Source organism: Lissotriton vulgaris, chromosome 8 (assembly GCF_964263255.1).
Source record: "Lissotriton vulgaris chromosome 8, aLisVul1.2, whole genome shotgun sequence".
Classification (NCBI taxonomy): Eukaryota; Metazoa; Chordata; class Amphibia; order Caudata; family Salamandridae; genus Lissotriton; species Lissotriton vulgaris.
Genome location: NC_141696.1, coordinates 829,515,462 through 829,533,289, shown reverse-complemented (window position 1 = coordinate 829,533,289; position 17,828 = coordinate 829,515,462). Strand labels below are relative to the sequence as shown.

The 17,828-nt window shown below is 43.1% G+C and overlaps 1 protein-coding gene across 2 annotated transcripts in view; it reads right to left on the bottom strand.

The window, feature by feature from the left end:
- The window catches only part of LOC147698063 (lysozyme g-like), a 171,939-nt gene that overhangs the window by 117,882 nt on the left and 36,229 nt on the right, over window positions 1-17,828 (bottom strand). The window contains exon 2 of one of the 2 annotated variants that reach the window (XM_086934732.1): window positions 17,276-17,355. In XM_086934732.1, the coding sequence (XP_086790858.1) occupies window positions 17,276-17,318 (43 nt within the window). In that variant the 5' untranslated portion in view covers window positions 17,319-17,355. Of the gene's footprint in view, window positions 1-17,275; window positions 17,400-17,828 lie in introns of those variants that run through there. The other variant, XM_086934731.1, reaches the window with a different exon arrangement.

The window sequence follows — 17,828 nt, the reverse complement described above, 5'->3', positions numbered from 1 at the left end:
ATATATATATATATATATATATATATATATAATATATATATATATATATATATATATAGCTACACGTTTTCTGCCTCCATGCGGTGTCAGAAAAAAGAAAGGCTGGCACACTGGTATCCGTTTTCCAAAATTTTAATTACCAGAACCCCCCTTCACCCCTCGCAGACGCGTTTCGCCTTTGCAGGCTTCGTCAGTGCAACGTTAGTGACAGAATCAAAACCACCATTTAAAGTCATTGGTCAATTGCATTTACAAAAAATAGAAAAAGGACACTTTTTTCTCAGAATGTAGTGGGCGCCATCTTGTAACGTGCAAATACCACAAATACCATGACTTAACCAAGGTGGTAAAGTGAAAGTGCTTAGTGCTCATTTAAAAACAATTAACGTTGTTATTCATTTTGTGTATCATTTACATATTCACAGTGAAACTGATAATAAACAGAAATAAAGCATTTACATTAGCTCATTTTTCGTTCATTATTTTGAATTTCATTATTTAGCCCTGAATGGGCAAACTTAACATAGTGCAAGAGAGAAAAAAGGCATGAAAATTAAGGACATAATGATTGGGAAAGTGGCAGAGTTCTTTTGTACAGTTTTTTTGTCCACTATTTTTTCCCCAATATTTACAGCTATTTACAAGTGTACCCAAAGTTCTTCGTTGTTATTCAATCCCCAAGGGGTGATGGTTTTGAGGCCAATGATGTGTTTGGATTCTAGAATCCTAAGAGACTTGTCTCTGTCACCTCCACGTTCCAATTTGGGGGCCTGATCTATACAGTAAAAACTTAGTTTCTCCCACTTGCTCTGATGTTCTTGAGCAAAGTGGCGGGCTACTGGATAAGATTTATCATTATTTGTAATAGCCCGCATATGTTCGAGAACTCTAAGTTGCACCGGTTTTATTGTGCTGCCGATGTAACGCAGCTTACACGGACAGGTAAGACAATACACAGTATACTCCGAGTTACAGTTGAACAACTGTTTGATCTTAATATTCGGCTTATTGTCACCTGTGCGATTTGGGTATTCTGTTGTTTTGCAGCTGAATTTACATGCCTTGCATTTTAGACACGGGAAGAACCCCACTGACTGTGATAATTTGATGGATTTAGCCTGAGATTTAAAATGGCTATGGACCAAATGATCTGCCAGAGAGGGACATCTCCTATAGGTTATCAGCGGTCTCTTTGGCAGATCTTTTTTCAGGACTTTGTCTGCAGCGAGTATATGCCAGTGTTTACGGAAAATGTTGACTATTTCCCCCGATTTGGTACTGAATTCAGTGATCATACGTACTTCTTCGGGAGCCTCCGTTTTAGTTTTAGGAACCAGGAGGTCCCTCCTGTTGGTTCCTGAGGCTTTTACACTGGCTTGTTTTAAGGTAGTGGTGTTATAACCCCTTCGCTCAAATCTGGTATTCGCCTCCCTCTCTGCTACTTTGTAATCTTTCTCCAGAGAGCAATTTCTCTTCAGGCGTAAAAATTCACCGTAAGGTACATTTTTCACCAAGCTTTTTGGATGGTAAGACTTGCCATGCAGGACCGCATTGCCTGCTGTCGGTTTCCTATACAGGCGTGTGTGAAGGGTGTTATTATGCACAAAAATCTCAAGGTCCAGATAGTTAATACTAGTAGTGCTTATAGTACTGGTGAATCTAAGATTGAGCGTGTTGTTATTCAGTGTGGTAATATACTCTTCTGCTGATTGACGATCTCCCTGCCAGATTATAAAAAGGTCGTCAATATACCTTGTCCACATGAGTATTTTTTCGGTCCATTTTTGATTGGAGTCACTCCAGGCTTCGTGCTTCTCCCACCAGCCCACAAATAAATTCGCGTAGCTGGGGGAGAAGCACGAGCCCATCGAAGTGCCCCTTCTTTGATTGTACAAGGTTCCATCAAATATAAAAGTGTTATTGAACAAACAAAATCTGATCATTGACAAAATCATGTTGTTATGACTCTTGAAATGTGGTGGTTTTTGGTCTAAGAACCATTTTATCGCATATAAACCTTGTTCATGGTTTATCGAGGTGTATAAATTTACCACATCTAGGGTGATTAATAACATTTCTGAGTCCCATGTTACATTGTCCATGACATTAAGAAAGTTTTGAGTGTCCTTAAGATACGATGGAAGATCTTTGACAAAAGGTGCCAGGTAAGAATCAACAAATCTGGAGGTGTTCTCAAGCAGACTACCTATTGAGGACACTATGGGGCGTCCCGTAGGCTTGGTTGGGTGTTTGTGCACCTTTGGTAGGTGGTAAAATGTTGGTAGTACTGGTGCATCGCATTTCAAAAAGAGGTATTCATCCATTGTTAGCATCCCCTCCTTTTGCCAATCGTCCAACATGTTGTGATAGGCCAAAATGCTCTTGTTATACTCAATTCTTTTTATTGGAGTGTAACATTCTCTATCTTTTAGCTGTCTATGAGCCTCTGCCAGGTAGTGTTCTCGATCAAAGATGACAATGTTCCCTCCTTTGTCAGAAGGTTTAATTTCGATCGTGGTGTCCTCTTTTAATGATCTGATCGCTTGCCACTCTCCTTTTGTTATGTTTGATGACTTCTGATTTATCTGTTTTTTTGTACAAGATGCAACTTTATCTAGATCTTCAAGGACTGCCTCATTGAAGAGATCAATTGCGTCATAACTGGAGATTGGTAATTTTTTAGATTTATTCTTCCAGTGACTTGGGTCACGTTTTTGTTCTATGTTGTTTTGTGATTGAGTCACATCCATGTTGGTGTTCGACATTTATTCTTGTGTTGGTGTCAGCAGAGCATCTGCCAGTTCCTCACATGATAGTGTTTCATCCAGATCCGTTGTGGAAGTTGTGAAATTACTTGCTGTTATTTCATTCTCAGATTTTTGGAGAAAGATTTTTTTGAATTTCAGTTTCCGCGTGTATTTGAAAAGATCAATCTGTGTTTTTACTGGATCATGGTCGCTGGCCGGACAAAAGCTTAAACCTTTCTTAAGGATGGTAATCTCGTCATCCGTTAGTGTTCGTTTTGAGAGGTTTAGGATGTTGTTGTCTTGCTCATCCCTTGTTTCTTGCGGTTTAATCCGCTCCTGGTGACTCTCGGGGATGCTGCTGCTTGTTGGCCTCCACCTCTTGCCCCTCTTGCCCCTCCGCGTCCTCCTCTTTGTTTTTGTTGGGCTGCCGGTGGGTGGTTTCGTAGTTGGGGGCGGAGGCGGGTCTCTTTGATGACTTCGAACTCGTCGAAAAAAGGATCTTCAGTTGACTCATTTCTCTCTGTGTTGCTTTCCACTTGTTCCCCCTCTGAGACTTCAGACTCCTCGGTTTCATCTTCTGTTGGTTTTGCATTCGTCTGTGCCAGGCGCTTCCTTGTGGCATCGAATTTCTTGGCGAATGTTAGGATTCTCCCTGTGAGGTAGTCTTGCTCGTCTCTGAGGAATTTGGATTGTTTGCGTTTTCGAATAGTCAGTTCATAGTTCTTAATCCTTTTTGTCATGGTATCTCTCAGTTCTTCTTTTTCTTTAGAGTCTTTCTCCTTAGATATTAGTTCTTCAATATCTTTAATTTCCTGGAGACATTTTTCCCTATCACTCCACGTATACTTTATTAGTATCCTTACCATTCCTTTAGCTGACTCTGCCGTATACTCCGCCCAATCTTTGAGCAATGCAGGATCAGGGTTTTCATATGACGGAACGGTATAGATGCGCAGTCCTCTAGGTATTCTACCACAGTCTATATACCTCTCCAGTGATGTTGCTTCCCACCATTTTCGAATTTCTCTTTCCTGGATTTTTTCTAGCCTTGAAAATAGTGTTTTTAGCGTGCTTCCAGGAGCAGTTGGTGTGGCTGTTTTATTTGACTGTGTTTGTCGAGTGGCTGCGCTTCTAAACATAAAGTTTGCGGCTGACTCTCTCTCCCCCATGATACCATCTTCATTAGACATATTCTTCTTGCACTATTTCACTTGTAGGAATATGTTTTACAATTGCAGGGGTGGTGACTCAGTCACTGTGGTAAGGGGTCTGGTAAACTTCCACGGGACCTTCGTGGATGGGGCTGAGCAAATGTTGGAAGCGATTGGGTCGGCGTTCACTCACCCGGCTTGCCGCTCGTTCAGGGTATCCGTCAGTGCCAGCTGGCGTGTCTCCGTCTTGAATCGGCAAGCTTGTTTGATCCCGCTTGCGTGTGCAGTTCAGCCCATACGCTGCTGTACTTCTTTCCGATGTTTATGAGGATTCTACGCTCATCTCTCCCCGGGGCCAACGGTCATAGTCGTTTCAGGCACGGTTTCGAATCACCGCCGTCGCTCCTCTTCTCCACGGGTGCCAAAGCCGTCAGCGCTGGTGAGACGCTATACACAGCTACACGTTTTCTGCCTCCATGCGGTGTCAGAAAAAAGAAAGGCTGGCACACTGGTATCCGTTTTCCAAAATTTTAATTACCAGAACCCCCCTTCACCCCTCGCAGACGCGTTTTGCCTTTGCAGGCTTCGTCAGTGCAACGTTAGTGACAGAATCAAAACCACCATTTAAAGTCATTGGTCAATTGCATTTACAAAAAATTGAAAAAGGACAATTTTTTCTCAGAATGTAGTGGGCGCCATCTTGTAACGTGCAAATACCACAAATACCATGACTTAACCAAGGTGGTAAAGTGAAAGTGCTTAGTGCTCATTTAAAAACAATTAACGTTGTTATTCATTTTGTGTATCATTTACATATTCACAGTGAAACTGATAATAAACAGAAATAAAGCATTTACATTAGCTCATTTTTCGTTCATTATTTTGAATTTCATAAAAAAAAAAATATATATATATATTGCCCTGTTGGAGCTGCCACACTCGGGGAGGTATATACACAGACGCCACCGGCAGCAGCAAACCAGTCTTTCCTCACAGCTTCTCATACGATGCCAAACGTGTTTCGGGCAGCTTCCTGCCCTTGATCACTGGCTCAAAAGGGAAAACAGCAGGCTTGATTTAAGCATATTTATTTATTCAAATTCGTAGGTCCCGCCCCCATGGGCGTCGGCAATGGAGCATGATGGTTGTTGCAGTTCAATGACATAAACCAAAAAGTGCGTTTACCCCAGTGGGTGCCTCTAAAGAGTCCGTTTCATAATGTTGCGCCCCAGTGGGCGAAAAGCAATGAGGGAACCGACAGGTTGCAGCCAATATATACCGGCAGCCAAGGCCCCCCCTGATTCACTACACCGCCCGTGTTTGCAGGCAGTGTGAATCCGCATTAGCGGCGGGGCATCTCCGCGACTGGACCAGCCGCGTATTCCATCACAAAAAAAGGTTGCCCTGTTGGAGCTGCCACACTCGGGGAGGTATATACACAGACGCCACCTGCAGCAGCAAACCAGTCTTTCCTCACAGCTTCTCATACGATGCCAAATACGTTTCGGGCAGCTTCCTGCCCTTGATCACGGGCTCAAAACGGAAAACAGCAGGCTTGATTTGAGCACATTTATTTATTCAAATTCGTAGGTATGTAGAATGAATATTAGATTACTCAGATTTATTCCCAATACATGTTTCTATGAAAGATAATACAGAGAACAACACTCCTTCAATCGAACACATCAAAAAAGTAGGGGACCACTCTTATGGTGTATGTGATATTGATTGTATTATTTAGGTCAATTAGTGTAACTTTGTGTGCATTAAATTTCAAAAGACACGACGCATTGATCTATACCTTTTTGGAGAAGGAACAGCTTACGTGCCAAGCGGTTGAGCAGGCACAATTCAATGGAATATCTAAGTTAGGGGCCTAATACGGCTTCTCCTACTTGCCCTCTGACTGATGTGATTAACTTATGAGGTGGCCTGATTTATTTTTTTAATTATGTTGCTGTCTTTCTTAGAAGTTTCTGTGACTTTGTCAGTGTATAAGAAGATTTTTAGACCTGTGAACCATTTTGCAAATTCCAAATATTTGGATATTTTTGGATATAGGTAATTAAATATATCCTTCTTTCTTATTACAATGGAAAGTTAAAGTTAGTACCACTTATTCTTCAGTATTAGTGCATCTACTTGTTTGATCAACCTTTTGGCCTTTGTTGGCAAACCTTACTGATAGATAATATGTCAACTGTTGAAGGATTTCTATCTATGTCTCCATGTATCACTATTCAATGTATTCTTTATAACCTTACTGCTTGCTTACAGTCAAATATTCAGACTAAGTGGTGGTCTGCATGTCCTACATATGGGTATCTTGTTTTTTCCATTCTTGTTTTTTTAATAGTTGTGCTCACAAGGTGTTAGGAGGGTGTGTGATGATGATCGCGACACATGAAGTGTTGCGCTAGAAGGGCTTTTAAACTTTAATTTTTTTAAATCCCCTTGAAAAAACAAGTGTTATTAATCACTGTTTACTTTTTTACTATGTATCATTTTATCAGCTTTGAAAAAGTCCCAATATAGGGATGAAAAACATGTAGGCTGAAACCATCTATGAAGCATCACTATCAACATATTTGTAGTTATTGTTGAAATTTTTGAACCATAGTTGTGATATTGTTTGTGCTTTCTTGTGATACCATTGATGAATAAAAATACTATTCACTTCCCTATGTGGAGGTTTTGATTAATTTTTGAGTGTCTAACTACATTGGTGAAACGGAAGAATGTTCTATATGCCTAAACCGTGTAAACAGTTACATTAATTGACCTAGTTTAATACAAACAATTTCATATACACAATAAGTATGATGCACTATTTTTGGTTAGTTTGTGCCTCGACTCGGGAATTTATTTTCTCTGGTCCAAATATACGTATTGTGGCAACAGGTGTTTAATGGTGTTTAGAGCATCATTGTTGAGTCACTTGACCTTTACTGTTCCATAGATAAAGATGCGCAACTGGTGTACCACAGTTGCTCCATTGTACTAAAATACCTTATTGAATCAAGTCCTCAGTATTACTACAGTATGGTATGTAATAGTAGAATGTGGATGATGTGATTGGTTAATTAGCGTTAGGTTGTCCTCGAGTGGAGAACACTTTCTTCATTTATTGATATGCTCATACAGCACGACACGCAAGGATACGGAGCTTCACATCACACATGTGAAGGAAGGTGAAGGATATGTTCCATGGTGAAAAGACTTTCACTACAGGCTTATAATGTTTCTGAGATGCGAGTAAACCAAGAAAGCCAAATAAAGCACTTTTACTGTGGGAGAGTTTGCAGGTGAATAACAGCGGCGTGGGAAAAGGGCAGGTGCCAAGCGACTGATAAAAGATTAATGAACAGGCATAGCTTGGGCTTTTAGAACTGTTTTCTAAAGCACACCTGCAATGAACATGGACCATTCCAAGGTATTATCAGTGGGGTAAGAGCATTAGACAAACAGAAAGTGTGTGGGAGGAGGGAGCAGCAGAGTGGTTGAAAGTCCGTACAGAGCTCAAAGTAGGTAGGGCGTCGTATATTCTTCTCCATCACTTCTGGAAGCCATCTTCTAGGTAGCAGCATCTCAGAAGCAATTTTCAGCGGGTTATACAATGGCCAACTGATTTGTGGGGCCACCAACAAAGGGCATTCATGAAGATGTGTGTGAACATGCATGTGTGTTTGTTTATATATATATATATATATATATATATATATATATATATATATATATATATATATATATATATATATATATACATACATAATTTGAGACCCAATAGGAAGTTGCAGTTATCATCGAGATGGTAGCCTGCTGAGATCAGCAGACCACCTTGACTGTGATTGCTTTTTAGTAAAGCAAAATGTTTTTCTTTTAATTCAGCCCATTTTCCTTAAAGGAAAACGGGATGTGTTTCAAAAAATAAAATGAAAGTTTCATTCTTTAAGAGTAGACAGTGGTCACTTGGACCACTCCTTGCTCTTTAAAAATATTTGTTTCAACATTCACAAAGGGGAAGCGGTCTTGTGGGCACCCCATGGGATAATTCCCACCATGGTCAGGGATTTACCCCCTCCAAGTTGCGGGTCCCTGGGGTGGTACTGGGTGGGGTCTCAGCCTGATTGGGGGATTGTGTGGGTGCAGGGTTGGGGGTTTTCTTGGGGTTTTTTGTTTTTTGGGTGGGCTCCAGGGGTTGGAACTTCGAGATTTGGGATTTGCGGCTTCCTTCTGAAGCCTTGCTGTTCATCATTTACCCAGTCGACTGCTAATGACCTCCCTGTTATTGGGTCTCTTTTTATGCTGGACTTCTACTGATCCAAGGGCCAGTTCTGTTTGTATTTTCGGTACATTCCAGTGATTGCAAGATACGTCTGTTTTATTCAGTGGTAATGTCTCCTTGTTTATTGACATGCTCATCTCTTACGTACTCTGTTGCATCGTTCATTGTTTATGCAATCAGTTTCTGTTCACAGGCCCCTCTTTTCGGACATCCCTTCCCCGATTACAGCACCATGACTGACACTACATTCTGGACTTGGAATGTCCATGGGTTAAATGACTATCGAAAGGTACGCCTGGTTCATGCCCATCTCACTAGTCACAAGGTGGACGTATACATTTTACAAGAGACTCATCTTATGCAGCCCACTGCCACTAAACTCCTCTTCCGACATTGAGGCGAAATTCACTCCTCCTTTTACTCTAATTATTCCCGGGGGTGTCCATTTCACTACACAGGGGATCTCACATGGCAGACTTCCCAAGCATTCACTAACCCTGACGGGTGCTTTGTCATACTTTGCGGCACCTTGCGGGCCCAGCCCCCGATACTCGCGGCTATTTACGGTCCCAACTGCGATGACCCGGATCTTTTTGCACAAGTCGGGTACCGTATATCATCTCTCGGCCCGCTGTCCTTCTCAGGGGGCCCGATTTCAACGTGACTCTTTCTGCCGCCCTGGACCGGTCGGCTCCCATCTCTCCCATCCGCGCGCAGCCTTCCTCCTTAATTCTATCATTCAGGACAGCTCTTTATATGACGCGTGGTGCCATTCCCACCCTGCGGTTTGCGAGGGTACGTGTATCGCGGGTTCTCTTGGTTGTTGGTCACGGCTGGATTTCTGGATCACCACCCCAGACGCACTTGCCTGGATGACATCAGTAGACCATATGGCACGCACTCTTTTTGACCACGCCCCAGTCAGCTTATCGCTCAGGTTACCCCATTCTCCTTGCCGTGCTTTCGCCTGGCGGCTCCCTCCAAACACTCTCTGCGACAATGTTTTTTGTGACGAAATACAGATGCCATTGTGAACTACTTCAAGCTGAATGAGGGGTCGATGGACTCCCCGTCCATGCTTTAGGAAGGCTTTAAGGTAGTTATCCGCAGGGAGTGCATTTCTAAGCAATCCGGGGTTTTGCACTCCATTCGTGGCACTCTGGACAGAATTGAAAGAGAAATCAAGACTTTGGATGCCTCCCATGCCCAGCGCCCCAACGCTGACACACTTGCTCAGATAGGCGAGAATCTTACTGAGTTCTCCTACGAGACTGATAGGGAGCTGGCTGTCCTTGGACGAGAGGCGAGGGCGTTTCGACTTGGTGAGGGCGACCGTCCTGGTAAAACACTGGCTAATCTCCTTCATCAACCGCAAGCAGCATCGTATATTACCGCCCTGCATGACGGCGGGCTGTCCCGCACCACCTCCCCCGCAGACATTACAGCACGCTTTACCGCCTTCTACACGCAACTTTATACAGCCGGGTCGGCCAGAAACAATATGCCGGGCACCAAGACCCTGGGCTCCAATGACCTGCCGGCCTCATTTTATTTTATTTTTTTTACCGCATTTTATAAGGCATTTGCCTCTCTTCGGATCCCTCATCTTGCTGCTATGTATAATTAATCCTTTGAAACATGCCAGTTTCCCCCATCTCTGCGCAAAACACTCTTAACCTTACTTCTTAAGCCGGACAAGCCCCCTGAGGTGAGGGACTCTTATCGTCCCCTCCGTCTCATAAACACGGACAACAAAATCTTTGCCAAGCTGCTTGCCTCCCGCTTACTCCTGCTAATGTCCTATATTGCCCTCCCAGATCAATCCGGTTTTATTCCCGGCTGCGCCATTTTCTCTGTCCTGCATCAGATGAATGCCTGACGCTTCCATCAGTAGCCGCTCTACTCGACGCCACCAAGACTTTCGATACTTTGGAGTGGGCTTACCTGTTTTACATTCTTCCTCGTTTGGGTTTTAGTCAGGTCTTCATCCGCAAGGTTTTACTCTTATACACTCTTCCCACTACTCGTCTCCGTATCAACTGCCAGACCTCCGAGCCCATTCCAATTGGGTGCATCACTCAACAGGGTTGCCCGCTCTCCCCCATGCTCTTTGCTATCGCTATGGAACCTCTCGCAGCTCACCTACTGCAGCACCATACTCAAAAAGGCATTGGCTTTGCAGCGCGCACCTTATTAGTCTCTATGTATTTGGAAGATATTATCCTTTATGTTCGCCACCCTCAGGAGAATCTCAGCCCTCTTGTCCGGGAGGTGATACGCTTTGGGGGCTATTCTGGTATCCAGGTTAACTGGAACAAATCTGTCTTATTCCCTCTCATGGAGGCCACGACCCCCTTCAACTCTGATAACCCCTTTGTCTGGGCCTCAGAGCCAACTAGATATCTGGGCATGTGGCTGAGCAGGGACATTGATGAACTCTGGAGGGCCAATTTTGGCCGCACTGTGGATTAGTTTGAGTCTAAGATCCCCCTTTGGAACTGACTGCCGCTCTCCCTGGCCTGGCGTATAGCGATCGCAAAGATGGTGGTCCTTCCAAAGTTCTTATATCTCTTTGTCAACGTCCCCATCTCTCTTAATGCTCATTTCGGATGCATGACGTTACAACGCATACTTTTACAACGCATACCTTTACAACGCATTTTTTACAACGCAACATCCATTATAACGCATTCCATTACAACGCATGCCATTACAACGAATTTTTAAAAACTACCTTTACAACGCATTCCATTACATCGCATACTACCCTTACAACGCATACCATTACATCGCATAACATTACATTGCATGTAAGGTAAGTATTGGATAGTGTAGGGGTAAAAATTAATATTCTAACTCCAGGGGGTGCAACAATAGGGTAAGTGTTAGATAGTGTAGGGGTAAAAATTACTATTCTAACTCCAGGGGGTGCAATAGTAGGGTAAGTGTTGGATAGTGTAAGGGTAAAAATTACTATTCTAACTCCAGGGGGTGCAACAGTAGGGTAAGTGTTGGATAGTGTAAGGGGACTATGTGTTGTAATGCTATGCGTTGTAATGGTATGCGTTGTAATGACTGCGTTGTAATGACATGCGTTGTAGTGGTATGCGTTGTAGTGTCATGCGTTGAAATGGTTGCGTTGTAATGGCATGCGTTGTAATGGATGTTGCATTGTAAAAGTTTTGTTGTAATGGTAGTACGTTGTAAAAGTTGCGTTGTAAAGGTTGTTTCCCCTCATTTCTTCCGCAAGATCCGTTCACTGTTCATTACCCTAATTTGGGCGGGTCAGCAGCCCAGGATCACCTGCAGCACTCTGACCCATCTGATGTCGCGCGGTGGGATGGGAGCCCCTGATTTCAAGCTCTATGCTCTTAGCGCTCAGGCCAGTTTTCTTCATTTCTGGCTCCACACTACTCTGTTTCAACCCCATGTAGCGGTGGAGGCAGACCTCGCCACTCTGTGGCCGCTCACATCTGTGCTTTTTGCCTCAGCGAAGCTCCTATGCACTGAGATCGATACAGTCGAGACCTTGCGCTGGGCCTGGGATGGCATTCGTAGGATCTCTGGCTCAGATCTGCTCTCGGCAAACACCGTGCCTATTGTTTATCTCCCTGCATTCCCCCCACTCCAGTAATCTGTGGTGGCTAAACATGCTGCTCGCCTCGGCCTCTCCACTATCTCGGATCTGTACCCTGGGGACACCTTCTTCTCACTCGCCCCTGACACTGGCCCTATGGACACTTTGTTATTCTATCAGCTTCGGGCGGTTTGTAGAAAGCTTCATTCCACTTTTCCCCAACCTCCTCCCTCACTGGCCTCCCTTGACATGCTCTACGCACCTCCCTCTCCAAAGAAATTGGTCACTAAGATTTATGCTTATACACTAGCGGCTTCTTCCATTTCCACAGATCGGGCACGCACTGCGTGGGGCAAGGAACTGGGTATCGAGATCTCCCAAGCGGACTGGCTGTATTGTTGCACTCAGATCAAACGCCTTTCCCCTAACTACTGCCTTTGCTTAATACATTTTAAATACATACACAGGCTATATCGCACTCCCACCCAGCTTCACAGCCTGGGCCTCGTGGCGAGTGAGAGATGCCTGCGCTGCTCCGTGGCTGATTTTGCTCATCTTGCTTGGTTGTGCCTCAGAGTTTCAGCATTTTGGCGAGAGGTCTGTGCAATTATCTCCGAAATCACCTCATCACCACTCCAACCTTACCCCGTGATTTGCCTCTTGGGCTTTGTCAAATTCTGCCCGGATGCCTCCCGCCGCCTGACCGCCATGCTATTGGTCCTGGCGCGGTGCAGGGTCTCCATTTGTTGGGGATGACGGCCCGCGCCCAAAGTGCCTCTCTGGCTGGAGGACGCTTCCCGCAGCCAAACCCTCCTGCCTGAATTCTGGGACCTTCTGCCTGCCAAGTCCCGGCCACTTGATATATGGGGCCCCCTCGTTACTTATCTCTCTAGTCGCTACCCTCAACAGTCAGTGACCCCTCCCGCACTCCCCGCTGGCTCCCCGCCCGCGGCGGCCGCCGGTGCCGATCCTTAAGCTGTTCCCTCTTGGTCCACGGTCCCTCTACTCTCCCTGCCTGTCCCCTTTCGGTTTGGTGCTTTTCCCTGACCGTTTATTCCTGTCCCCCTTTATTGAGGTCATGATACTCCTTTATGGTGTTGTCTGTAAGGTCTTTTGAATGTTTATTATTTTCGTTGTGCTGCAATGTACTGGTGTGCCCAACATCTCACAAATGTGGAATTATGTACTTGTACTGTGCCTTCTTAATTTCAAATAAAGGTTTTTGAAAATATATATATATATATATTATGAATTTAAAACCAAGACATTTTTAAAACCAGTTCCTAATTATATGGTTTCCTCCAGAGAAAGACAGCTTTGTATTTCCTGTGCCTGCTTCCTCTTCATTTGATCTGTTTTATGTGGGAAATTTTTTGAAGTCAGTACTATGCATGCGAAAGTCATTAAATGTCTGACATTTCGTTTTCTTTTTCTCATCTAATATATTACGGGGATTTATGTATATTTTTAAACTGATATCTTTGTGTGTGAAGCTTTTATGATTTTTTTTAAATAACTGAATTAAGCTGTTTGATTGGTTGATTGATTTATTGATATGGTGGGAGACCACCATGTAATACACTTCCAACCCCTTTACGACCAGTCAGGTTTTGTTTGTCAAACCTTGGCTCAAGCCTGGGCAACAGTGGCTTCGAGCAGTCAGGCTTCAATAAAGGAACACGTTTAAAGTATTTGTACAGCATCAAAACATTACAAGAAGGAACATGACTCACAAAAAATCCAACACCAATTTATAAAAATAGAGTGTTTTTTAATGAATTAATTGACACCAAATGTGGCGTGCTACTGTGGGACCTAGAGATTCCGAATGGGAGAGTGATGTTTTGGCTTGGGCCAGGGCTGAGGAAAGGGCGTTGACACGAGAGGACAGAATTAGCAAAAGGCGCAGGCCTCTGGCGGAATGAACCCTGGGCAGAAGTAATGCGAACGTGGGGGATCCCATGATTGAAGCGGAAGAAGGGACCCCCCCCCCCCACCCCCCCCCCCCAGATGCCATCCTAGTAGGTTATAAGATGCATGCCACACATAGAGATGTCGCACCGTAGTAACAGGATTACCTGTGCTCGGCCCCCACTTGTCCCTTGCACCCTTGATACCAGAAAAAAGCACAACCAACGAATAAAATAGACAATTGAAGAATGAGGTGGATGTTGACCCCAGGTGGAAGCAGTTGTTACTGGTTCATTATATGTATATGTTTATACATAAGACAATATTAGCAAGCATGATGAGCTCCCCCACAGACCATTAATATACCAGAGGCATGTTTATATCTTATATGGACCAAGTTTATTTATGAAGGTGGTAACAAATTATGAACAGTTTCTGCCTTCATTTGTTCTCCTGCTATCCCGCTGCATGCATAACGGTTATTCTGCATAGGTAATTAATGTACAAGGTCTGCAAATTGTGATGTTTGATTGTAATAAACAAAATGCTAACAAAAATGATATTAAAAAAAAATAATGGATACCAAAAATGAAAAAGATACACCAGAGGTTTTCAAGAAAACTGTTTGTAAGAGTGTTATGCGTACACAAACGTGTAAGTTAGCTTTGTGAATCAGGCCCTAAGGGTTGATGGTTTCTTGAAACTTTAAGGGGGATGACCACATGAAGGCCATAAAGGCAAGAGTCCTGCGTCCAACAGGGTCCCTTGTAAAATGTAGTGCGGCTCATGGGGATTTTCACTCACTCCCTTATGAAAGCCAATCGGCCATATGTACGACCTTTCCAAATTGCGCCTTGCAATTTGCTCTCAATTGTGAGTCGTAAATTTTGAGTCGCAATTTGGAATGTACAACAGTGTCAGAGACACTGATTGAGATTTCCAATGGGGGTCGCAAAATGCGAGGCTCATGAATATTAATGAGCCACTCGCAGTTTGCGACTCCATTGGGAATGGCTGAAGCTCCCAGCGTTGGTGGCCTGCTGGGCTCAGCAGACCTCTATGCCTGGGACTGCTTGTCAATAAAGCAGTTTTTTTTAAATGCAGCCCTTTTTCCTTAAAGGAAAATGGGATGCAATAAAAACAAAATGAAACGTTTTAATTTCTTGTTTTTAAGGGCAGGTGGTGGTCCCTGGGACCACTGCCTGCTCTTAAAATTTGTTTTTTAGAGCCAGTCTCAAAGTGTAAGGGGTCCCCTGGGGACCCCTTCACATTTGCGACCTCATTACTACCCTCTTGAAGATGGAGGTAAATTGCGAGTGTTTTGCAACCTCAATTGCAGTCGCAAAACATTCATACATGGCTATAGAGTCGCTATTAGGAAGGGAACACCCCTTCCTAATAGCAAGTCGCGACTATGTTGCGAGTCGCAATTGACTCGCAAAATAGTGTTTGTACATGGCCATGTAGGTTTTTGCGTGTCCAAATGGGTCGCAAACCTGTTTGTGCATGCAAACACTGGTCGTACATCTGGCCCTATGAGTGTAAAATTGGCCCTCTGGCTCTGTATAGAGTAGAGTTTTTTTGCTTAGAATCCGGGTACATTTGGGAGTCCATTCAGAGTGGAGCATTAAAATATATGATTAGTTAACCTAAGGGGACCATAGTCCAAAGCATTCAATGTGAATTAAATCTTACAACATGGTACAACTTGGCAGGCTCTCAATTTTTAAGTTTCATTAATAAGCTGTCTAGAGGAGAATATCCTACAAAAATATCTAAACTATGTTAGGAGGAAATCCTTACCTGCAGAAAGAAATGAGCCACAATTCTGGTTAAGAGAATCATTGACATAAAAAATATGCATAGCTCATTTGGAACTGTAGGAGCGTGGGTGCCATTTCTAAACAAATTTACTTTGAAAGACTTTATCCTTCAAGTGTCCCAAAGATTGGGTAAGAATTATTTACTCAAGAAACCTTTTCTTATACTTAAACACACATGTTGATGAGGAGGGGATGGACCCTTGCTCACCCTCAGACCCATACAGATGATGCTGCTGGAATGAGAGCTGTTGCAGAACCTGCACTTGTACTCTCGGCATCCCGAGAGGGTGGCTCCTTCAAGATTACAGTATTGTACAGTATTGTACAGCCTGCATATCTGTACTCATGTTTCTAAATCATACCATAGAATATTGAAATGTGACCCGAATATACTGTATTATGTTTTTGTACCTCTATAAAAATTTTCTTTTTTTAAAGCAACCTTCTCTAATGTTCACACTCAATACCTTAGGTCAAGCAGATCTTTTCCCATAAATAACAAATTTACCCAATTCCAAATTGAGCATACAAATACTCCAAATATGGCCTAGTAATCCAATGGTCTCAAGACCAGAATGGTATAACAACAAGAAGGACAAAATGGTGTGTGCCAATGTTTTTTAAACATTAACTGTTCAATGTGTCATGCTCTTATTCATTGTCCTTTTTATATGACTGTGTGTACGATGTTTTTAAAACAATATTAAAAGAATTCACAGTCAAGAAATGAGGGAATTGCACGTGTTTGATGTTGAAGTAAGAATTGCATGCTTCTTAATTTTATCTTAAATACAGTGTCTCAGCCAATGGCAATTTGTAAATTTGAATTTTTCTGTATTATTATGATGATGATATGCATTCTCTTACTTTTATTGTCTTTTTACCAAGTTTTATGGGCATATGTCCCGATAAACTTATCTATACCTAATATTACTACCTCTAAACAGAGCAGGCGGACCAAGGACCTTATGTATACAGGCCTTGCAACATACATTTTTGCGCCTCAGTTGAGCCACTTTTCATGACGCAGCAGCGGCGCATACAATGCGCCACGTTGCGCCATATTTACAAGATGACTCATGTGCGACCGTGTAAAGCACTGTACCACAGTATACCTGAATCAGGGATAATGTATGCAGGGCAGGAGTTACCACCTAAAAAAGGGTCGTAGAAATGTATCAGTGAAATCAATGAGATTTCACAGCAACACTTCTAGGACGCCACTGCGTCAAACCCTTATGTCTGCTTCATGTCAGGCGTAAGGGTGACCCAGTGCCATAGTGACATGCCTACCCCATGCATTGCTGGAGTTGGGTCATGCTTGCAACACATCTCCAGCAATGCGTGACTTTTGCGCGGACCCATACGTCGGATTCCTGACATAGCTGTCATTCCTTGCGAAACAGAGTGCTGTCCATTAAATATGACACATCCATTGTGTCGCAAGGAGGACGCAGTGAAAATTGCCGCATCGCTGTTTTATCGCAACGATGCAAAGGTTTTCATAAATGAGACCCAAGAGTTTAGGAGACATGGCACTCCTCCGTGTTTGTGTGGAGTACCCTGTCCTTAAAACTCTAAATAAGAGCCTTAATACAATTTCACAATAAAAGATGCATAATATATCCACTAAGCAAAAGCAATATCCCTAGAAAGAACTACTTTGGAATGAGATTTTAGAGAATGTCCAGACAAACTGTGCAGTTTTGTACGGGATTAGATAGAGATCAGCATCCAAGGCAAGAAAAGAGCAATGGCTATAAAACTGGACAATTACTTACCAATGAAAGCTGTTACAAGCAGGGTCATCAACACCGCAAACATGTTGCTGTTTCTTTATCCAGGATGCCGTAGGAGGATACTAAAGAGAAACATCAAATGTATCAACAAAATGTATATCATTTTACAATGCCCTACCAATTTTAATTCAAGGTTTTTGTGAAGGAAAGCTCCACAAAAATACCAACAGAGCAAACCTTTGTGAAGGTAAAATCAGATCCTAATACATTTGCCCTAACTAACGCATTATCTGTGGAACACTGCATCAACTCACTTTAAAAGCCACATTGCCCACACTCACCATAAGTCACTTAAAATATTGCAATTTCATCATTGCCAAAATGCAGAAGATCAGTGTGAACAAACTCAACTGATGTTCCATCTCCTCCTCTGGAAATATTCTCAGTGATACAAATTTCTCAAAACTGTTCTGATTTCTCTACTCCTAATCTTCTCTCTTAAGAGAGAGTTCTCCTGAACCTTGCTTCACATGCCCTTGACCTTCATTTTCACTCACACATTCATATGCTTATATATACACATGAAATCACACAT